This window comes from Protopterus annectens, chromosome 3.part1 (assembly GCF_019279795.1).
Source record: "Protopterus annectens isolate FY-2018-M chromosome 3.part1, PAN1.0, whole genome shotgun sequence".
NCBI lineage: Eukaryota > Metazoa > Chordata > Ceratodontiformes > Protopteridae > Protopterus > Protopterus annectens.
The window spans coordinates 1,654,437,468-1,654,461,335 of NC_056732.1; the positions used below are offsets into that span (position 1 = coordinate 1,654,437,468).

The window sequence follows — 23,868 nt, forward strand, 5'->3', positions numbered from 1 at the left end:
TCCGAGGCCTCCCCTGATCACTCAGAGGAGCCACCTCGTAAGAGGAAGTGCAAGAGGAAGCACGTTGACTCCCCTGAGTCTGTCACATCGGATACTGACTTAGAGTATTCGGAAGGTTCCCAGAGATCCCCCTCTGAAGATGTCTCCTTTTCAGACATTTTGGAAATGCTTAGGCAAAGGGGGAACTGGAATACCCTAGCCCCTTCCGAGGATGAGTCGGTATTCCTGGAAGCATTTGGTTCCCAACCTTCCACCTCCTGGGTGTCTCCGCCTTTCAACCCGCTTATGTCCGTGGTGGCTCGGAAGGCTTGATCAGCTCCAGACACAGTGGAACCAACCCCCAGGAGACCTGCCAAATTTATAACTGCACCGCAGGACAAACAGTTTTTGACTAAGGGCGTACCTGTTGATGCCATGGTGGTAGCAGCAGCCACAAAGAAGGAGTTGGCAGAAACTTCCTCATCTGTCCATCCCCCTAACAAGGAGTCTAGGACTATGGGCAGATATGGGAAGCAAATGTTTGCTTCAGCGACCTTCTCCATGGGGTCTCTGAATTATTTGTGCCATTTCACCTGCCTTCAGAGGGATCTCCTTAAAGAGCTTGGAGATACCCTCCAAGATCCATCAGCTGAGGGGGCTCAAGCTAAGGTGGCCTCCCAGCTGGCGACATTGAATTCAGTTGTTAAATCCTCCATGAGGCTCATTTCTTATGCAGCCGATGGTGCGAGTAGAGCCGCAGGCACAGGCGTTGCCCTTAGAAGGCACACATGGATGCGGCTATGTAATTTTGCGGAGCCCTTCAGAGCATCTTTCACCAATACACCCTTTGATAGTTCCGCTCTCTTCGGATCACAGGTGAAGGACACCCTAACCAGGTGTGAACAAGAAGGCAAGACTCTCTCTGCTGTAGGAGTTCATTTTTCCACTCCTTCTAGACCATACCCCAAGGGTCAGAAGAGTGGAAAGATGTGGTTCCGGAAATCCCAGGGAGCCTTGCCTGACACACGTGGTGAGTTCCTCTCCAGGGGCAAAGGAGGGAACAATAACAGACGCCGCCCTCGGGGCAGAGGGGGTCCGCAGAACCAGGGCAGCAGAGAATCCTTCTCTGAGAAGCCCTTTCAGCATCCCTGAAGGGTTGCCTGGCTGCCCGCCTCTGGAGGCAGTCGGGGGAAGGCTCTCACTGTACCCCAAAGCCTGGCAAGACCTAACTCAAGACAAGTGGGTACAGTCGATCATATCCGGAGGTTACAGAATTCCCTTTGCTCAACCCCCATTACCGTCAAACAAGTCCCTTCCAGATGTTCCACCCAATCTAAGGGAACAAGCAGCCATAGAGATTTCAAAGCTGCTACACAAAAGAGTCATCCAGGAAGTCCCAGCAGACCAGCTCGGATCCGGAACTTACTCAAGGTTCTTTTTGGTGCCAAAAAAGACAGGGGACTGGAGACCCATTTTGGATCTCAGCAGATTAAACAGATCTGTACAAAGAACAAAGTTTTAGATGGTCACGCTACAGTCCATTCTACCCTTCCTGGGTCAGGACAATTGGATGTTCTCTATAGATCTTCAGGATGCCTACTACCATATCAAAATGCACAGGCGCTCCAGAAGATTTCTTCGCTTCCGGCTGGGAGCCAGTCACTATCAGTTCAGAGCTCTGCCCTTTGGTCTCACCACAGCCCCCAGGGTGTTTACCAAGTGCATGGCAGTGGTTACGGCTCACCTGAGACGTCAGGGATTCCTGGTGTTTCCATATCTAGACGACTGGCTCCTCACTGCTTCCACCAGGCATCACCTCCTGCAAGCCAGGGACTACACTATCAAAACTTGTTCCAGGCTGGGTATCACAATAAATTTCAAAAAATCTGCATTGTTGCCCTGTCAGCATATCACTTATATAGGCGCAAATCTAGATACCAGGAACATGTTTGCGAACCTTCCACCAGACGGGGTATCACTAATTCGCCAACAAGTACAGATGTTATTAACATGCAGAACAATTCAGGTCAGGTTCGTCCTCCGAACACTGGGTTCCATGGCATCAGCAATTCTTCTTATTCCCCTGGCCCGCTTTCACATGAGAATCCTCCAGTGGCTTCTATTCACACAGTGGTCCTTCCAACAGCTTCCCATGTCTCACAAGATTATGATCACAGAAGCATGCAAGAAGCACCTCGCTTGGTGGATGGTCTTCTCATCAGTGTCCCAGGGCAGACCATTCGTGCTACCCCCTCCAGTCGCCACAGTGACCACGGACGCCTCCCTGATAGGGTGGGGGGGATGTTCAGGGCAGGACAGTCCAAGGCACCTGGCAGCCTCACAAGTACCATTTGCATATAAATGTCTTGGAGATGAAAGCCGTGCTTTTAGCGTTGCAAGCCCTTCAGGACTCTCTCCCGCCCGGGACCATTGCAATTCAAACTGACAATATGTCAGTGGTGTGGTACATCAACAAGCAGGGCGGAACCAGGTCCTGTACTCTATGTCGAGAAGCACTCAGACTCTGGCAGTGGGCGATCTCTTCCCAACATTTTCTGATTGCAACGTACATCCCTGGGAGTTCCAACGTCATCGCAGACAGGCTCAGCAGAGCAATTCTCATGCCTCATGAGTGGTCTCTGAATCAAGCAATTGCAGAAGAAATCTTTCGCAAATGGGGGCAGCCTTGCTGCAACCTGTTCGCCACACCTTTCAAGAGCAAGTGCAGCAATTTCTTCTCCCTTCTTCCACTGCCCGGCCACTCCCCCAGAGACGCTGTAGTCCACGATTGGCCTCAGGGACTTCTCTATGCTTTCCCCACGTTTCCTCTAATGCCCAAACTCATACAGAGAGCAACTGTGTTGGGTTGCAGAATGATCCTCATTGCCCTTACTGGCCTCGACAGATATGGTTCCCATTCCTGCATCATTACCTTCTCGAGCAGCCTTGGACTCTGGATCCCATTCCAGATCTACTGATTCATCAATCAAAGACAAACCCACCTCCCTAGAAAACACAAGTGAAAAAAAACTAAGGGTAATGCTGCTCAATGCCAGAAGTCTAAACCTCAAGATGCACGCTCTCGAAGCCCTCCTCAGTATGGAGAACATCGATGTCTGTGCAGTGACTGAAACCTGGTTCAAGGCTCCTGAGAGCACCCCAGCACTACTAGGTTTTACCTCATATCATGCTTTCCGGCCCCAAAACTTGGACCGAACCACAAAAGGAGGGGGAGTATCCATATTCATCAAAGATACCCACACCTCCAGGTTAGTGGCAACGCACGAAGCATCGGAGACCATCCAGGTGCAACTAACCATAGGCAAAACTGCCCTACAGGTTGTAGCATTCTACAGACCACCCTCTCAAACTCAAGAACCCCACTCAGCCTTCCTGATGACACTGGAGAGTATGAATGTCTCACCAAATACCATCATATTAGGAGACTTCAACTACCCAAACATAGACTGGGAACATTACTCAAGCCCCAACACCCTAGCCCAAAGGTTCCTAGAATTCATAAACTCAAATGCGATGGAACAACTAGTCACCACTCCCACAAGAGGAGATAATATACTAGACCTGATCATCACAAACATGGGGACAAAATGCTCCACACCGGAAGTATACCCCTCATTGGTGAGATCAGACCATAAATTAATCTCACTGGAAATCCACATCCCGCCCCACCCCCTGCACAAAAGACCACAGTGAAGAACTTCTCAAAAGCTGACTTCACACTTCTTAAGACTGAAGTGGTATCCTTCAAGGCCCCTGGGCCAGTGGAAACCACAACCCACACCGCTGAATCCTTTATAAATGCCTTCTACGGGCACCTTCAAGAATGCATGGATCATGCAATCCCTAATAAAACCAAGACCCATTCCCCCAAAGGCAGGCACCCTGTCTGGTGGACCCCAGCCATTAACAAACTTTACAACAGGAGGAGGAAGCTTCTACATGACAGAGCAAAATCCCTAAAAGGGAAGGTATCTCTGATCAGTACTAGCAAAAACTACGATCACTCATAAAATCATCCAAGGCCAACTTTGAGAGAAAAATCGCAAAAGGCACAAAAGCCAATCACAAGGCCTTCTTTAGCTATGTTAGAAACCTGGGTGGAAACTCCCAGATATGCTCAGAGTTAGTTCAAAATGACACAAAATACACTGAACCCACAGACATTGCCAACATTCTGGCAGACAGCTTCAGTGCAAATTTCTCCACCCCCTCCCCCCCCAAAAGGAGAAATATCTATCCCGGCAGAGTGTAGCCTCCCTAACATCTCAGATGCCCAGGTGAGAGCCGCCCTCTCCAAAGCTAAAAACACAGCATCAATGGGACCAGACGGTGTCCCGGGCTGCATGCTACATGAACTCCAAGAGGAACTAAATCTGCACATAAGGCTGCTGTTTAATCTTAGCCTTACTACAGGATACGTACCCAAAGAGTGGCGTACAGCAACAGTGGTCCCACTCCACAAAGGCGGTGCTTCTACGGACCCTGGAAATTACCGCCCCATAAGCTTGACGAGCCTGGTCTGCAAAGCTATGGAAAGGATCATTATGGAACTCATAAACAAAGACATTGGGGACCTACAGACATTGGATCCTACCCAATTTGGCTTTGTCAAGGGCAGATCTTGCCTTTTGAACTTGGTTGACTTTTTTGAAACAGTCACTAGGGCCATTGATGAGGGTAAGGCAGTTCACACAGCCTACCTTGACCTTGCAAAGGCCTTCGACATAATACCCCACTCAGGCATCATAGACAAACTCACCAGCTTAAATGTAAACCCATATGTCACAAGATGGGTTGCAAACTGGCTCAAGGACAGAACCCACAAGGTCAGAATTGCTGGAGCCATGTCAGACTCTAAGCCAGTCACAAGCGGTGTCCCACAGGGCTCAGTCCTGGGACCCCCTTATTCGGCATTTATTTTTCCGAGGTGCAAGCAAACATAAGAGGATTGTGGTTGACAAAGTTCGCAGATGACTGCAAACTGGGCACCATAATTGATACTCCAGCGGACACAAGCATTCTTCAGAGAGGCCTCATAGAAACGGATAATTGGTGCCAGAGCCATGGCCTTAAACTGAACGCCAAAAAATGTATAGTCATACCCTTTTTGAAAGACAAGGTACCCACAAATTACCACATAGGTGGTAATCCATTAAGTACGGAAGAGCCAAGTTGACAGTAACCTCTCATTTGACACTCACATTGCCAAGGTGGTTAGGAAGACCTTCTATATTGCCCACCTTATCATGAAGGGATTCACATCCAGATCAAGAGAGGTCATTGTGCCCCTGTACTCTTCTCTTATCAGGCCCATGATTGAGTACAATGCCCCATTTGGGATGTATCTTACCCGACACCTGCAGCAGTTGGAAAGACCCCAAAAGTTCCTCACCAAGAGGATAAAGGGTTTCAAACATATGTCATATGCTGCCCGGCTGAAGAAACTCCAGCTCTATTCAGTCGCATACCGCCTACTCAGAGGTGATCTATGCCTGACGTACAAGGCCATGTCCAATCCGGAATTAATGGACATGCTCCACCTCAGAAAATCCAAATCCATCAGAGCCACGAGAGCAAGAGATTTAAACCTCAACACAGAAATAAATAGGACGTGCTGGAGGGACAGATTCATAACCCAGAGGCTCCCTGCACTCTGGAACAGAATCCTAGTCCACGTTAGGCAGAGCCCCTCACTAGCTCTCTTCAAGAGAAATCTTGACGAGTGGATGGAAGATCGTAGGTTTACCCCGGGGGTCATCTCTGTGTCACTACTAGACAGAGGCACAGCAAACTAAACCCTAAATGGGCGTAGTATTCTCATCCCAAGGGGTGGCGAAAGCCACACACACTCTGGCTAGGCTTATAAATGCCCTAGGGCAGATAGCCTAGTACGAACCTATGAACCTATGAACCTAATCGGGCAGACTGCATCGATCCCTTCAAACACTCCAGCTCACAGCTTGGTTGCTCCACTTCCAACCTTAGCCAGGCTTCCTAATATTTCCTCCTCTGTGCGGGAAATTATCATCTCATCGCAAAAATCCACAACTAGAAAAACCTATGCTAGCAAGTGGAAAAGTTTTTCTTGTCTGGCAGAGGCTAGGAACATAGATCCCTTTTCAGCCCCATGTCCACGAGATTTTGCAATTTTTAGCAGAACTCTTTCATTCTGGTTCCGCTTCCGCTACAATCAGAGTTCAGTTTGCTGCCATTTCAAATTTTTATGTTGGGTTGTCTTCTAACAACATTATGTCTCATAAGCTTTGTAAAGCCTTCCTCAAAGGAACCACTCTGCTTAGGTCCCCAATCAGGGATCCCCCACCTCCATGGGCTCTAAATTTAGTGCTAGCTTCCCTTATCTTGCCACCTTTTGAACCTGCAACATCTTGCCCCATGAAGTTTTTGCCCTGGAAGACTCTTTTCCTGGTAACCATTACTTCTGCCAGACATGTTTCGGAGCTTAAGGCTCTATGCATTCGTCCTCCATACTTTTAGTTTTTCATAACGATGGGGTCGCTCTAAGGACCAATCTTTCCTTCCTCCCTAAGGTTTGTTCACAAGATAATTTAAATCAGTCCATAGACCTTCCTGTGTTCTTTCCTAATCACACCAATAAGGCAGCATATAAATTGCACCAGTTAGATGTCCACAGACAACTGCGTTTTTATTTGCATAGGACAAAGGACATCAGGAAGTCAGACCAACTCTTCCTTTCCTATGCTGAGGGCAGACAGGGCCTTCCGGTCTCAAAGGTAACATTATCTAGGTGGTTGTCTCACATTCTTTCTTTCGTTTACCAGCTGAGAAACAAAGAACTATCTTTCAAACCAAAAGCACACTCTACTAGGGCATTGGCCACCTCGGTGGCTTTTCAATCTAGGTTGCCCATGGAATCTATCTGTGCAGCTGCCACGTGGGCTAACCCACATACTTTCATTTCTCATTATAAACTGGACATGATTTCCAGAAACAGAGCTGTTTTTGGTTCCAGTGTTCTGAAGAGTCTGTTCCAATGAGCCACCCAGGATAGTAGGTGCTAGGGACGCTGTCCCAACCAGCAAGAATGAAGGTGAGATAGACAACTTAACATAAAGAAGTTATGTACCTACCATAACGTTCCATGTTAGTTGTCTTCTTCTCGCCTTCTTTCTTGCATCCCACCCTCCATCCCCCTATCCTAGTGGATCGAGAGGAGCTTCCTTTTTCAGATTTCATTGGCTGAACCTTCTCTGGTTGTCCTTTCTGCTTCGATAGCTTCACATTTGGGCCCCAGGGGGCTTCTAGGGCAGACTTCTTCCTTGGTTATGTCTGGAATAGCTTTTTCAAACGAGATCTGGGTAACTAGCGCCAGGCATCATGGGATATAGGGTAGCCTCGAGCCAGTAAACAGCTCTCGAGCTATTGAAGATGGCCGAGTCGGAGCTGAGGATCGGCTCCGAGCCCAACCAGCATGAAAGAAGGCGAGAAGAAGACAACTAACATGGAACGTTATGGTAGGTACATAACTTCTTTTTCTTCAAGATTTGATCCATCCTCCCTTTGAGCCTTCAGCCAAGGCAGAATTAAAGTTTTTGTCACCTGATTTTTCGTATGGACAGAGTATCCCTCCTGACCAACTGTTCCTTCCTGAAGTGAAACTCTAAAGTACTTGATATCCATGCCTATCTTTTAGTCTGCTCAGCTCAAGCTGACTAATGGTTTTGGTGTGCGGAAGGTGCCCTGACGCTTTGGAATCTGGATTGCTGTTACATCCTATGCAGAATATAACCCATATAGCTCAGACTACCTCAGTAGTGATCATTTGAACATCTGCTATTATGGTAAGTTTACTTGCACAACTGTAGTTTATTCAAGCGGGTGGTAAGCTACCCCATGGACCTTTTTCAGCTGTTATCCAAACAATTTGGCAGTGATGTTTGACAGGAATATTACATATAAAGTTAAGTTAGAGTTTATACAGTTTTACATGCGTCATTCAATGTAAAGGCTATAGTTTACCAGTATTTATATGTGTACTTGTTTTATTAGTAGTTTAAGAATATAAGCATCAAATCTTCATTATTTATTTATTTGTAGGGAGGTGCTCTGTGATGATGTGGAGTGAAATTGCTTGTTTATTGGATGTACATGTTTTTGTAGCCAGCATTTTACATTGTGGCATGAGTCACTGTAGTTGCATGGACATTCCTAAGTGTAGGATCTTACAAAATGTTACTGAATTGTGATTGGTGAAGATAAAGCTAACTGAAGACCCATAGAGGAGAGTCCTCTAGTAGATCAAGTTATATGGTAAGAATGTATCCATTAAGTAGTCAGATAAATGTGAACAAAGCCATTGTTTCATACTTTCTCATCTTTTTCTGAATAAAAGCTTCCCAAAGTGTTGAGTGTTCTTTTCCTTTTAAGTGAACTCACACCTAGATGTAGGTGTAGCACTGGTATTGTGCTCTTTGGGGTTAGGAAATGTCCGAGTCTCCTGTTAAGCGTATTCTTGTTAATTCATGTTGACACATAATACCCATTGACAGAAATGAAAGAAATGAGGATAGCTACATTGTAAATCATTGTCAGTTTGCAGTAGCATGTCTTGGTTAGTTTAGATTTTTTTGTCATTTCATTATGTTCTTCTTACCTTAGGTTATTGTCATGAATGGTTGCTGTTCTGTCTTTGCTACACTGGCAACTGCCCTGTTTGATCCAGGAGGTATGTATTTCCAAATGTTAGTTGATCTGATGTTGTCCTTTTCATTCTTCCTCAACATATGGGTTACAGATCTGACTTCAGATCCAATTAGCCAACATATCACAGACTTATGGCTCCAACTCTCAGGTTCCTTCCTCTACCCATAATACCCCAGCCAACTTACAATTCCCCGGATCTCATTTGCTGCCATGTTGCAAGGATGCGGATCCCCCCTCATAAGCTGCTTTCAATTATTACAAGTGTTTTATGAATAGTATTACTTGAGAAAACTATTTTTTTCTGATTTCCTCCCTCTCCTATTGACACATTTTTCGGGTGTCTTCTTACATTAGGTCTTATTGTCATTCTTTACTACCTTTACTGTAGTCTCTTTGCTTACCATTCTTGGTACCAGTCTTTACTTTTGGACCTACTTTTTCCTTCCCTTTGTATGGTACTATTACAACCATCGCTGGCAGTTTTACTGAACTAAAAAAATATATATGTATATGTCCTTTCTTTCCCACTCTCATTTTGTTAGTTATGGCCTACAAACCAACTAACTTTAACAAATGCACTTCCTGTGGGCACAAAATTCCAAATTCTGATGCCCATAGGGAGTGTGTTTATTGCCTAGAAGTGGCACACTTCAATACTGATTGCTCTGTTTGTGCCTCTTTTAACTCTAGAGTAATTTCTGATAGACAAAATAAATTGGTACTTAAGGGATTGCTGCTTCATAGGTTCATAGGTGTGTACTAGGCTAATGGCCCTGGAGCCTTTACAAGCCTAGCCCATAGGATTACTCTGGCATCGTGCCACCCAACCTTAGTTCCTAGTGCCTTTGTCGAGTAGAGCCACTGGAGTGATCCCTGGGGTGAATTTTCTATTTCCCATCCACTCATCAAGATTTCTCTTGAAGAGGGCCAGTGAGGTGCTTTGCTTGACATGTATGGGAAGTCTATTCCATAGCATGGGCAGTCTCTGGGTTATGAACCTTTCCCTCCAGCATGTTCTGTTGATTGTGGTAATAAGGTTGAGGTCTCTGGAGCGTGTGGTGCGGAGGGATGGGGATTTCTTTATATGTAGCATTTTTAACAGAACTGGGTCATACATGGCTTTGTAAGTCAAGCAGAGATCGCCTCTAGGTAGGCGATATGAGACAGAGAATAGTTGGAGTTTTTTGAGTCTGTCCATATAGGACAATTGTTTAAGGCCTAGGATCCTCTGTGTGAGGTACTTTTGCAGTCTCTCTAGTTGTTGCAGGTGTCTAGTGAGGTACATGCCAAATGGGGCATTGTACTCGATGATTGGCCTAATGAGGGAAGAGTAGAGGGAGACAATGACCTCTTTCTTCCTGGATGCAAACCCTTAGTAATGGGATGTGCCACATAAAAGGACTTTCTGACTACAGTGGCAATGTGGTGGTCAAAAGAGAGGTTGCTGTTAACTTGGGTTCCCAGACCTCTTATAACGCCTTCTGTGTTCAGTGGACTACCATCAATGTGGTAATTCAAGGGAACCGAGTTTTTCCCAAAGGGGATGAAGACACATTTTTGGCATTGAGCGTAAGGCCATGGTTCTGACACCAGTTGTTGGTCTCATTGAGGCCTTTCTGTAGGATGTCAGCATCACTTGGGGAGTTAATAATAGCTCCCAACTTACAATCATCTGCGAACTTTGTCAGCCAGATTACGTTCGTGTTGGCCTGGACTTCAGGGAAGTAGATACCAAACAGGAGAGGACCCAGCACCGAACCCTGTGGGACTCCACTCGTGACTGGTCGGCAGTCTGACTTGGAGTCAGCTACTTTCAAACTGTGGGTTCTATCTGTGAACCAGTTTGCAACCCACCTAGTGATATAGGGATTGATGCCTAGCCTAGTAAGTTTTTCTATGATTCCTGAGTGGGGAATGGTATCAAAGGCCTTGGCCCGATCAAGGTAGGCTGTATGAGCCATCTTGCCTTCATCCACAGCTCTGGTGACTGACTCAAGGAAGTCTACCAAGTTGAGCATACATTATCTACCATTCACAAAACCAAACTGTGTAGGATCCAGAGTTTGGAGATTCCCTATATCCTTGTTTATTAGGTCCATGATGATGTGTTCCATAGGTTTGCATATCAGACTCGTCATGCTAATGAGGGCGATAGTTCCTGGGGTCTGTAGTTGCTCCTGCCTTGTGGAGAGGGATGACTGTAGCAGTGCACCATTTGGTAGGGACAAAGCCTGAGGTGAGGCTGTGATTGAACAGGGCACACAGGTGAGGTGCCAGTTCACTATGTAGTTCATGTAGAACACAGTCAGGGATACTGTCAGGTCCCATAGAAGTTGTATTCTTGGCCTTGGACAGTGCTGTTTTAACCTGTGCAGCAGTAATACTGGATGCCTGGCAATCTACTGGTATTACGATTGGTCCTTTGGGGGGGAGGGGTAAAGTTAGCACTGAAGCTGTCCGCCAGTATATTTGCAATATCTGTTGGCTCGGTATAGGAGGTACCATTGTGCAGTAGCTCAGAGCAAATCTGGGTATTGCCATGGAGATTCTTTACATAACTATAGAAGGCCTTGTGGTTGTCTTTACTATCTGCTGCAATTATGTTTTCATAGCTAGCTTTAGAGGATTTGATGAGGATCTCAACCTTTTGTTGAGGCTGATAAGGGAGTTTTTCCAGTCTTGGGACTTCACCTTATTCCGCATCAGTTTCCTCCTTCTGTTGTAGAGTTTGTTTATGGCAGGGGACCACCAGATTGGCATCCTTTTTTTTTTTTTGAGGAGAGCTTCTTAGTTCTATTGGTTATGGTGAGATCCATGCATTTGTGTACGTGTTCGTACAGTGCATTGGTGTATGATTTGGCAGTCATGTAACTATTCTCCATTTGCATGGGTGCCGTGAAGTTAGCCACTTCTGTTTTTAGGAGCCCAAAGTTAGCTTTGGAGAAGTTTTTCATGGTGGTTACCTTTGTTGGGGGTGGGTGGGAGGGATGTGGATTTCCTAGGTGATTAGCGTGTGATTGGATCTAACTAGGGAGGAGTTGACTATTGGTGTAGAGCAACAGTCGCCCATGTTAGTAATGACCAGGTCAAGGATGTTGCTACCTCTAATGGGGGTAAGAACGAGCTGGTCCAGGGCATTGGAATTAATGAATTCCAGAAAGTGTTGGGCAAGTGTACTGGTACATGAGTAGTTTTCCCTGTTAATAGAGGGGTAGTTGAAGTCACTCAGTATGAGAGTGTTAGGTTGGACCCTAATATTCTCCAGCTTGCTTAGGAATGTGGAGTGTAAATCTTGGGACATGCTTGGGGACCTATAGCAGGCTATGACCTGAATTGCTGTCTTACCCAATGTTAGATGCACCTGAATTTTCTCAGATGTGTTATGTTGGGTACCAGTCTGGAGGTGTGCGCATCCTTTATGAATATGGAAACACCACCGCCTTTGGAGCTTCGGTCCCCGTTCTGGGGCCGAAAGGTCTGGAATGAGTTGTAGCCTGGTAGTGCAGGGGTGCTCTCTGCTGCCTTGAACCAGATCTCTGTTACAGCACAAATGTCGATGTTCCCCATTTTAAGGAGCACTTCGAGCGAGTGCATTTTGAGATTTAGACTTCTAGCGTTGAGCAGCATGAGCCTCAAATTGCATTTGTTTGTAGCTGTTACAGTGGTAATTTGGTCTTTAGAACACTGCCTAAAAAAGGCACTATAGGGGTGGCAAGAGCCTTGGCCAGTATCCGGAAGCACAGGTGTGATAGATGCAGGCCATCTCTGGCAAAGCATCGAAGTCTGTTAGACACCAGAAACTTAGCCAATTATTGAAATCAATCATTTTCTGCTTGTATTGTGGTATTATTCTGAGTGATGGTAGGATGCTGCTCAGGGCTGGGGTCATACCCGCCTGGGCTGCATAATCCGAGTGTTCCTCCATGTCTCTTTTCATGTAGTCCAGTGAGGTACATCTCAGGTCATTACCACCCACATGTACAATGACAGAGTCATATTTGTACCTGTTGTTGAGGGACCTGAGTGCGTGCGTTATGTGGCAGATCCTGGCGCCTGACAGGCAGCTGACTGTTACTTTCTCCTTATTCAGCCTAGTGAGTGGGACATCAGTGTGCCTTACTAACGAGTCACCTATGACTACTGTGTCAGGCATGCTGTTTTACCTCAGGGCTTTGGTTGAGTGGCACACTATTTAGTAGAGTTATGTGTCTCATGATTAGTGTTGTGTTGTGGTGGTCGAGTGCATTTCTGCCTTGGTGGTCTCTGCTGTTTGGTTAGATTTTTATTGAGAGCCTCCGTGAAGGTGGGTGTGTGGTTTGTGTTTTTATGTGAAGGCAATGCTGGTGTGTGTTCTGGAGGGCTGTGTGTTCCATGTGGTGTGGTGTAAGTGTTGACCTTCTCCTCTTGACCAGCTATGCCAGTCTTGGCTTGAGAGTGCGTGTCTTCCATCTTCCTTTTCTTTGTCAGGGGCTCAAACCCCCAGTAAACATTCAAAACCATCTTTGAAGTCTGTAAAGAGATCCCCTACCCTATCTCCAAAGACCTTTACTTCCACCATGGGTTTGTCGGAGCCGCCTCAGAAGATCCAAAGAACTTTGATTATTACTTCTTCGGATCATAAAAGAAAACCATCAGATCCTAAATCCTTGCATCCAAATGTCATACTAGTAAAATCTCCCAAGCAGCACTTGGATCCAGAAACCTGAGATCAGACCATTACTTTATCGAAGTCTCCTTGAACTTGCTCTTCCATGTATACAGTTGACCTGGTACCTCCTCAGCTCCATTCCCTGTTTCTGCAAATGACATCAAGGAGTGAATAGAGACCGCAGTCCACTACCTTGTCTATTAGATCCTCCAGAAGTCTTTCCAAGGCCGACATGGATAGGATGATGAGGAAATTCCTCAGAACTCAGATTCAGATGGGGCTTATTCTGACTCTGTCTCCCATCGGATCTGTGAATGTTCCCTCCAGTTCCCATGTTGTTATTTCTCCATGTCTAATCCATCCCATGGTTTAGGCGCCCTCTGATCTGAGAGCCTCGAGAGGGTCAGTGTCGGATCTGAAGACAGCTAAGTCTTCAACCCTAACAGTTTCCCTGACTGGTTCTGCTCCTATCCTGGTAGATTGGGATGAGTCTCAGAGCCAAAGCGTCAGAGTAGGATCCTGGGGACCGTGGTCTACTCCGATGTTGGCGCCATCCTTTCCCCTCAGAGCTTTGGCACTAGATAGCTTGGGTCTGGCTTCCTCCTTAAGTCATGGATCCAGTCACTGTCAAATCTTGGCTGTTTTGAAAGTTTCGGTCCCAGTGCAACCTGCCACAGATTCTCCTGATCTGTCCGCTTTTGAGGTAGTGGAGAGGGCTTTCTCTTTTCAGAAATATTTGATCTGTCTCTTCCTTGAATGCTACATCTATTCCTCCAGCAGGTACGAGCTCTGATGCCATCAGACCTATTCCACAGGGACAGCTGTTACCAGCTAGCATCAAGACAGTTTCCCTAGAGGAACTTCCCCACTCATTGGATACCTCCACAAAGCATCCCACTGAAGAGGTATCTTGTAAGAGAACATGCAAAAGGAGGCACATAAGATTCCCCTATGGAATGTCCCACAGAGGACACTGACTTCAAGTAAGAGGAATGGCCCCCCAGATCTCCACCAGATGATGTCTCATTTGAGGACATTCTAGAGATTTTTAAGCAAAAGGGTGGATGGTCTTCAGATAATCTCTTTTTTTCCTGGAAGCTTTGGTTCCGGCCCATCTACGTCTTGAGTGACTTCCCCGGCTGAGAAACTTATCGACTTAGTCTCTCACCAGTCATGGAAGGAACCAGAGTCTGTCCAACTGATTCCCTGACATCCAGACAAAATTTTGGCAACATCAAATGGTAGACCCTGTTGGAGCAAAAGAGTCCCTGTTGATGCTCTGTTTGTGGCAGCAGCCACAAAAAAGGAGCTAGCAGAGCAGAGCTCCTTTGTCTGTCCCCAGATAGGTAGTTGATGGCTGCGTACAGATTTGGAAAGTGCATATTTGCTGGAGAGACCTTTGCCTTGAGGTCTCTGAATTATTTATGGCACTTTAGCGCACTTTACAAAGCTGCAGAGGGATTTGATCAAGGAGCTCACCAAATCTCTCTCATACTCCATGTCTGTGGAGGACTATAAGAGATTATCATTTTCCAGTGTGCCTTTGAGGTTAGTCTCCCATGCTGTTGAGGGTACCTCATGGGCTGCTAGTTCAGGCATTGCCTTTAGGAGACATGCCTATATATGATTATGAGATTTTGTGCAGCCTTTCAGGTCTTCTTTCAACAATGCTTCTTTTGATGGAGCATTCATGGTTGGCCCCTCTGTTAAAGAAATGCTTTCCCACAGTGAGTGAATCACTTTTCTGACCCTCAAAGATCCTTTTCCCGGAGTCAAAGACAGGATAAGAAAATGTGGTTCTGTAAATCCCTAAGATCTGTCCAGGTTTCACTAGGAGACAACTCCTCCAGGATAAGAGGGGGGATTTCAAGTGGAAGATGCTGTCCTTGCAGCAGAGGAGGCTTGCAAAACCAGGGATTCTGAGATTCTTTTCTGGACAGACCCTTTCAGTATTCTTGAAGGGTTTCTCAACTGCTCATCTCTGGAGGCAGTCAGGGGGTGCACCGATCCGCTTGGGATTCTATAATACAAGATTTTTGGGTGCTAAAAATAATATCCAGGGGTAATTTCATGCCAGTTTTTTTCAGATTCCTCCAACCAAAAGAAAAAAATGTTTCCTGATGTCTCACCTAGTCAGAGAGAAGCTGCAGCTCAAGAGATTCAAAAGCTGCTGGGCAAAAGAGGCATCCAAGAGGTCCCATCAGAACAAAGAGGATTCAAAAGTTACTCAAGGCTCTTTTTAGTGCCAAAGAAGGCAAGGGATCGTGAGACCAGTTTTGGATCTAAGCAACCCAAACCAGTCTGTGAAGAAGTCAAAGTTCCAAGTGGTAATGTTTCAGTCCATCCTACCCTTTTTACTCAAGAATAATTAGATGTGCCCAATTGATCTTCAGGATGCATACTGTCACATCATTATGACCAGATGCTCCCGAAGATAACTGCACTTTCAGCTGGGCGCCAGTCGCTATCAGTTCAGAGCCCTGCCCTTTGCTCCCACCACAGCCCCCAGGGTGTTTACTTAGATGACTGGCTCCTCATAGCCCCAGCCAGCCATCTCTTAGAACAGTCCAGGGACTATTTGCTCCAACTTTGTCAAAGACTAGGTATTTCAGTCAACATCTCCAAATCAAAACTATTAGCAGTACAAAGCCTGGAGTTCACTGAACATAGTAAGTCAGATTGCCGCTCTTTCTACTCATTGTGTGGATACAGTCAAGTTCCAGGTATAGTCTTTCAAGGTGTTCTCCCTCTAGGAACTACTGCGATACAAACCCACAACATATTCGTGGTCTGGTACATCAACAAATAAGGGGGAACCCAATCCTAATCCCTTTGTCGAGAGGCAGTGAGGGTGTGTCAGTGGGAGATCTCCAACTGCTTTCTAGTGGCAGTGCACATTCCTGGGAAATCAAATGTACTAGCAGAAAAATTCAGCAGTCCCATTTTGTTACTTCATGAGTTGTTTATCAATCAGTCAGTAGTGGAGAAGATTTTCCATCATTCAAGCCAGCCTTGCTGTGATCTGTCTGCATCTCCCCATATCAACAAGTGCAGCAGGTACCTTGCTCAAATGCCCTCTCATGGGAGTCACAGAGAGAAGCTGTAGTTCACATTTGACCCTCCGGTCTCCTTTATGTCTATCCCCCAATACCTCTGATTCCAAAATTCTTACAGAAAGCAGATCTGTTGAAGAGCTCAGTTATCCACACTGCTCCCTTTTGGCCTCACCAAGTGTAGTTCTCTTTCCTTTGGCCTCATTGTCTTTATTCTTCATGGATACTGGACACCAGTCCACACATTTTGTCACATCCCTCATGGATGACGCATTCCAGTATCCCAGGCTTAAAACTAACTGCATGATTTCTCCAATTTCATTAATAGCTAGACAGCCCAGGCTTTCCTTCCTGATTTGACATATACTTTTGTGTTCCCAGAAAGCTTCTACTAGGAAGGTCTACAAAAGTAAATGGAAAAGATTTTCAATTTCGGCTGTTAAGAAGGAAATTGACCCTTTTACTGCTCGTGTTTCTTTGGTTCTAGAATTCTTAGCATCTGTTTTTCAGGGAGGTGCTGGCTTCTCCATAATCAAAGTACATTCAGCAGCCATATCAAATTTTCATTCAGGAAAAAATCTTCCTGTCTAGCTTGTTCCATATTGTGCAAGGCTTTTCTAAAAGGCACCTTCTCACACAGGCTCCCAGTGAAAGATGCATCTGTTCCTTGGGATTTGACAGTTGTATGTCATGGGGTGATACAACAACGTCTTGAGTCTTAAGCCAAAACCGATTTAAACTTTTTGGCTTGGAAAACAGTTTTTCTAGTAGCAGTTACATCTGTGAGGAGAATTTCAGAACTCCGGATTGTATCATCCAAATCCCCTTGCATTGCTTTTCCCAAAGTCAGAGTTACCTAATGAACCAACCCTTCCTTCTTACTAAAAGTAGCCTCTGAATCGAATATCAGTCAAACAATTCATTTACCTGTTGTCTTCCCTAATTTTTCAAATAAGGGAGAGTATGTGCTACATCTTTTAGATGTACATAAACAGTTCTGCTTTTATCAACACAAAACAAAGGATTTCAGGAAAACAGACCAGTTGTTTATTTATTTCTCACCAAACAGACTGGAATCACTAGTTTCTAAAGTTACCCTGGCAAAATAGATTACTGATTGCATTTCTTTTGTATATACTCAGCAAGGTCTCTATATCAAAGCCTCATTGGGCTCATTCAGCTAGATCCATGGCCTCCTCTTCTGCTTTCTGGTCTAGAATTTTCATTGATGACATCTGCAGTGCAGCTGCCTGGTCTAATGCTCATACCTTTATTACTTAATTGTAAACTAGATTTGATTTTCAGAAGCAGAGCTGGTTTTGGTTCAGCAGTTTTCCGAATTACCCTTCCTTGAGGGCCATCCAAGATTTACGTAGCTGGGTACTCTACCCCATATGTCGAGGAAGAAAGAAAAAGACAGCATCAGATATTAAAGTTATGTATTACCATAACTATGCATCTGCTTTGTTCATTTTCATTCTTCCTCAACTCCCCACCCTCTTTACCTCTTCCTGTCATCTTCTGGAGTAATCTTATGGATATTTTGGAACCTTTGGTTCTAGGTTTGCGTCATAGTGTACTGTTATTTCTTTTTTCTACTATATCTTAGGATCAGTAAGGCAGCAGACTCGATTTGAGGTATTGTAAGGTGGATGGGGCATTATGGGGAGAAGGGTGGAGCTCGAGATGTTAGTCTGTAAGTCTGTGATGTGTGGCCTAGTTGGATCAGTGTAAAGACTGGTAGAGATGGGTGAAGGCTGCCAGCCTAGCCAGATAGAACTGTGCAGATAATTCTATCATTTGTAAATGTGAAATGTTGAATTTAAACCAATGTGGCAACATTGCCATCTGCTGTAAAGAAAGCGAAGTCAAGCATTTCTTGTTGGTCCTTTGAAATTAAAATTATTTCATCACTGCCTTTCATGTTTACAAGTTGGCTCCAGTCCGGCTAGATGAAGGCTTCCTGCCTATTGTTTTAAGGTTAAAGTTAATAACCAGAATTTACGTGTGGAATGTCCTTTATTAGTAAAAGAATGTAAATGCAGTTTATGTGTGGCCTGGGAACCAGGAAGGTGTAAAAGATGATGTAATGTTTAGCAGAACTGCAGTTTCAATTTAAACAGTGAGAACCAGAGATTATTAAGCATTTTGATCTTGGACATTCAACTCAGTACTGCCTTATGCTCTCTTTATGTAAGTAGTATGTTAGAACTGTGCTTTCTCCTAGAAGTAGCCAGGAATTATAAAGATTAGACTAAGTGTTTTCTATTATGTCAGAACTGTACTACTGAATTATTTAAGTTTCTGTGTGATCTCTGAACTCTTGAATGGCACTATGGTGTAGTAGTAATAAATGAAAAACAGTGAGAGCTCTAGCCACGATGTGTATGTCCTTCTGATTCCGTAAAAGACTCAAGCAGCAGAAACAATATAAAATCCAATGCCAGTTTATTGAAGTAAAAATGTGATAAGCGCTTTCGTGTAGTACAAGCTACGCTTCTTCAGATAATTTTAACAAACACAAAATTGCATTTAAATACCTGATTAGGCGGGAACATTCTTCTCTTTACAACAGTTATTCAATTATGTTAAAGTGGTAGCACCAGTGAAGGAACCTAGTTGTTTATATTCTATTAAAAACCTGTCCAAAAAACATATTTTATAAATAACAGTAGGTATAGATGAATTATAAATAATATAATATTCAAAAGGCTTTCAAAACTGTAGTACTTAATATAATAAATTAATATATATTTATATATATATATATATATATATATATATATATATATATACTCAAAATATGGTACGCACAGTTATCAAATAAATATTTCTACATAATGTAATATATAATCTACGTTAATGCATGATACATGGTTTGTCATTTATCTGAATGATTATTAATCCAAACTAAACATCTATTATAATTCATTTATTTATATTCATTTAAAAAATTATATATATAGAAAATTTTTATATAGAAATATATATTAAGAACTCATAGATGGATAATACTTTAAACGCTAAAAATATATATGTACGATGCCATTGCAGAAATCAAGGTACCCATTGATAAGACATCAATCTATAACAAAGTATGCATACATATCTAGGGGGTCATAATGTGGCAAAAAACAAAAAACAAAAGGCGAGAGCACTCAAATACACAACTACCCTACTAAATAAATAAATGTAGGACCAATGGATGTATCAGGTAATATCAGATACGTGATCGACTATAAAATCATATATGTATATAATGATACAAAGTAAAACTTAGATATATATACACAAATAGTAGTAAACGAATATGCTTTCATTAATGAAATCTGATATGTATATCAATTCCAATAAATATATGTCAATATATATTATGACATCAAAGATAGAAAATGATCACTTTCTCCCTATTAACACAGGTTTAATAGAAAGATAATTGTTGATACCAGGGGGTAAATGTGCGGCTAATTTTATTATCCAATTGAGTTCTGCCTGAGCTAACTCATTTTCTGCATTGCCCCTCTTTTGTTTTGTTGTACTAGCTGTAGCACTCTAAAACTAAAGCTATGGGTAGGACATTCTAAAACATGCTTTGCTAACGCGTTTGTTTCATCTTTTTTACGAATGTCATACTGGTGATCATATATACGATCACGTAGTTTCCTTTTCGTCAGTCCTACGTAAAAGGCTTTACAAGCCATGCAGGTTGCAAGATATATTAGATTTGTAGTGTTACAGTTAGCATAAAGGTGAGGATAAAATGTATAATCAATGTGAGGATGTTTATATATCTGCATCTTAGTGATGTAACTACACCTATTACAATGATAACATGGGTAGGTTCCCTGGGTCAAAAATTTGTTCATTGTTGTCTTACCTTCATTATTTTTGCCATAGTGATCATTACATAAGATCAATTTTAAATTATGACTATTTCTATATTGGAACCTGGGTTTATTACCCACAATGTCTCTAATGTGTGTATGCATAGTGAGAACATTCCAATTGCTAGAGACAACTTGCTGTATACTATTTATGTCACTAGTGTATTTAATAGTGTAACTCATCATATCACCTCTATTCCTATTCCTATCAAACCCTTTGTAGTTCTGTTGGCCTGTAGGTGGAGTGCTACGGTCAATATGTGTGGGGTGAATCTTCCAGAATATCTTGTCTTATACTTCTCACCATTTTTATATCATATCCTCTATTTTTGAACAACACTTCCATAAGATCTGCTTCCCTCTTTAAGTCATCCGGTTCTACACATATCCTGGAGATCCTAATAAATTGACTTCTTACTATCCCCTGGAAGGTGTGCCTAGGATGCATGCTGTCATATGTCAGGATAGCATTCTTCCAGACTGGTTTCCTATACAAGGAAGATGTAACAGTACCTTTACTTGTTATTTTTAGGGTAACATCCAGGAAATGTATTTCATTGGATGAATACTCTTTGGTAAACCTAAGGAAGGTGGTGGTAGTCTCCAGATACTCCAGGAACATGTCAAATGATTCAATAGGACCTTCTCAGATGATAAGTATATCATCTACGAAACGTTTATAGTATCTAACAAATTTAAACATCTCATGGTTGAACAGGTATAACTTCTCCCACCAATATATCACGAGATTGGCGTATGTATTCGCACAGGGGGTGCCCATGGCCACCCCCATTGTTGCAAATAACATAAATCGCCAAATAGAAAAATATTATTTGACAGTATAGTTTCTAGTAACTGGCAAACCAATATGGCTCTTTCATTGGTAAATGAAGTCTCCTTTGCCAAAAGTTCTCTGATATACTGTATACCTATATCATTAGGAATTGATGTAAATAGGCTTTTTACATCTAATGTAACAAGAAAATGCTGTACTGATGTTTGATTAAGCTGTATGGTTTTCAAACTCTCTAGTAGATGATATGTGTCTTTTAAGATGGACGGATACTTATTTACTACGGGTTGCAGAATATTCTCCAGGAAAATAGATATATGAGAAGTTACCCAGTTACCCCCTGATACAATGGGTCTCATTGGAATAGGATGGATGTGCTTATGTATCTTCAGTATCCCATTAATGATGGGTATAGTAGGATGTTGTATCAAGAGATATTCAAATGTTTCTACACTTATTTGTCGACACATCAATAGATCATGAAGAGTGTCTTTCACTACCTGTATGGTTCTAGTTACCTCATTGTAATTTATGTTTTTATAAGTGGTGTTATCAGACAACATATTGCGCATGCTGGTTACATAATCCGAAGTGTCTAAAATCACCACTCCCCCCCCCCCTTGTCAGCTGGTTTCACAACAACCGCTGAATTAGTTTTAAGATTACTCAAAGACTTAGATTCTAAACTAGTAAGATTATGATATCCTCCTTTTTTGTTAACCTTAGAAAACAGTGTGTAATAGTCCCTTTCACACAATTTAAGGAAGCACTCTATAGGTGCAGGCACGGGTGGTAGAAAAGTGCTCTTATTTCTAAAAGGTATTGACAATAAATTCATGTTAGAACTTTCTTTACTGGCTGAGAAATATAATTTTAAACATAACTGTCGACAAAAAAGTCTCAAATCAATTAAAGTCTCAGTCAGCATAGCCGATGATTCTGGAATAAAGTTAAGCCCCCTGTTTAGGAGACTAATACATGAATTGTCCAATGTATGACTAGAATAGTTAAAAACCAGAGAAGTCAATATCTGGTTCTCCTGTTCTGTGCTGCCTTCTCTTCCGAATACTTTCGTTTTCGGGGACCTCTGCTGTTGGATCGTCCTCGCTCCCGTTGTGTGAACTTCTTTTGATAGGGTAAAAAAGGTAGAGACGTATTGTTAGTCGATGAAGTTGTTTTAGGTACAGCTCCTAAGGCACGAGCTGCCTGATTGCCGTGGAGTGCCTCCTGGTTGGGAGGGGGTGCGTCAGTACTTAGGCAATCATTATTGTCAGATCCAAGAGCTCTAGCCAATGATGGTTCAACTTGGTTATGTGGAACTGCAATACTCGGAAACATTAAAGATGAAAATATAGGTGCAGTTACTTCCTCACTGGTGTTAGGTGTTTTGCGTTACTGAGATGGCTGATTAAAGTTGGAATACTGTGTCGTTTGGGACCTCGGCCAAACAAACACTTGGCCTTTCTGGAAATCGTTGTGGTCCCTCATTAATTTACGTTGTTTCGTTGACCTAAGTCTATCACTAAATGCTTTGACTTGCGTAAAAACATCACATAACTTATTCGTACAGTACTCTGAGCCAAAGCGTTCTATTATTTCTTTGTAGAGAGCATCCGTCTTATTACGTAGTTCAGTTTCCAGAGGTTGGAAATATTTTAACATTAGTCTTGCATAATTAAATCCTAGTTCTATGTTTAGGTCTTGCCACTGCTTAAGCAACAAGGATGCGAGTCCCCATAAGTAGGCATGCAGAAAATCCGCATGCCTCTGGGGACTACTTTAAAATGCAAACAAGTATCTAAATGCAGTCTTTGCCATGAGTAACGCTGTAACTGATACAAATCATCTTCTAAAGTTTTTAATAAACTATGAAAGTCTGTTAAATTATCACCAGTTTCATGAAGATGAATGGGTCCCGATACATCACTGAAATCCAGAGACAATAAAGGGTTTGACTCTTGATGTAAGAGCCCAGTCCAAAGCACAGACGTATCCCTTGACTCCAGATTTGGTATAGGCATATTGGTAGTGACTTCCATCGTGTGAATTGCCAACAAAAAACACAAAATAGCTGGAAGAGGAAAGCAAACCCTCCACTTAGTAGACCTCTCACCAAATGGTCAGGATAATAAATGAAAAACAGTGAGAGCTCTAGCCACGATGTGTATGTCCTTCTGATTCCGTAAAAGACTCAAGCAGCAGAAACAATATAAAATCCAATGCCAGTTTATTGAAGTAAAAATGTGATAAGCGCTTTCACGTAGTACAAGCTACGCTTCTTCAGATAATTTTAACAAACACAAAATTGCATTTAAATACCTGATTAGGCGGGAACATTCTTCTCTTTACAACAGTTATTCAATTATGTTAAAGTGGTAGCACCAGTGAAGGAACCTAGTTGTTTATATTCTATTAAAAACCTGTCCAAAAAACATATTTTATAAATAACAGTAGGTATAGATGAATTATAAATAATATAATATTCAAAAGGCTTTCAAAACTGTAGTACTTAATATAATAAATTAATATATATATATATATATATATATATATATATATATATATATATATATATATATATATATATATATACTCAAAATATGGTACGCACAGTTATCAAATAAATATTTCTACATAATGTAATATATAATATACGTTAATGCATGATACATGGTTTGTCATTTATCTGAATGATTATTAATCCAAACTAAACATCTATTATAATTCATTTATTTATATTCATTTAAAAAATTATATATATAGAAATTTTTTTATATAAATACATACTAAGAACTCATAGATGGATAA

The 23,868-nt window shown here is 42.7% G+C and overlaps 1 protein-coding gene across 1 annotated transcript in view; it reads left to right on the forward strand.

Moving 5' to 3' along the window:
- LOC122798602 (1-aminocyclopropane-1-carboxylate synthase-like protein 1) overlaps positions 1–23,868 on the forward strand; it is a 2,974,588-nt gene that overhangs the window by 859,894 nt on the left and 2,090,826 nt on the right. Inside the window, exon 5 of the mRNA XM_044067677.1 lies at positions 8,638–8,704. Coding sequence (XP_043923612.1) covers positions 8,638–8,704 — 67 coding nt within the window. The remainder of the gene's footprint in view (positions 1–8,637; positions 8,705–23,868) is intronic.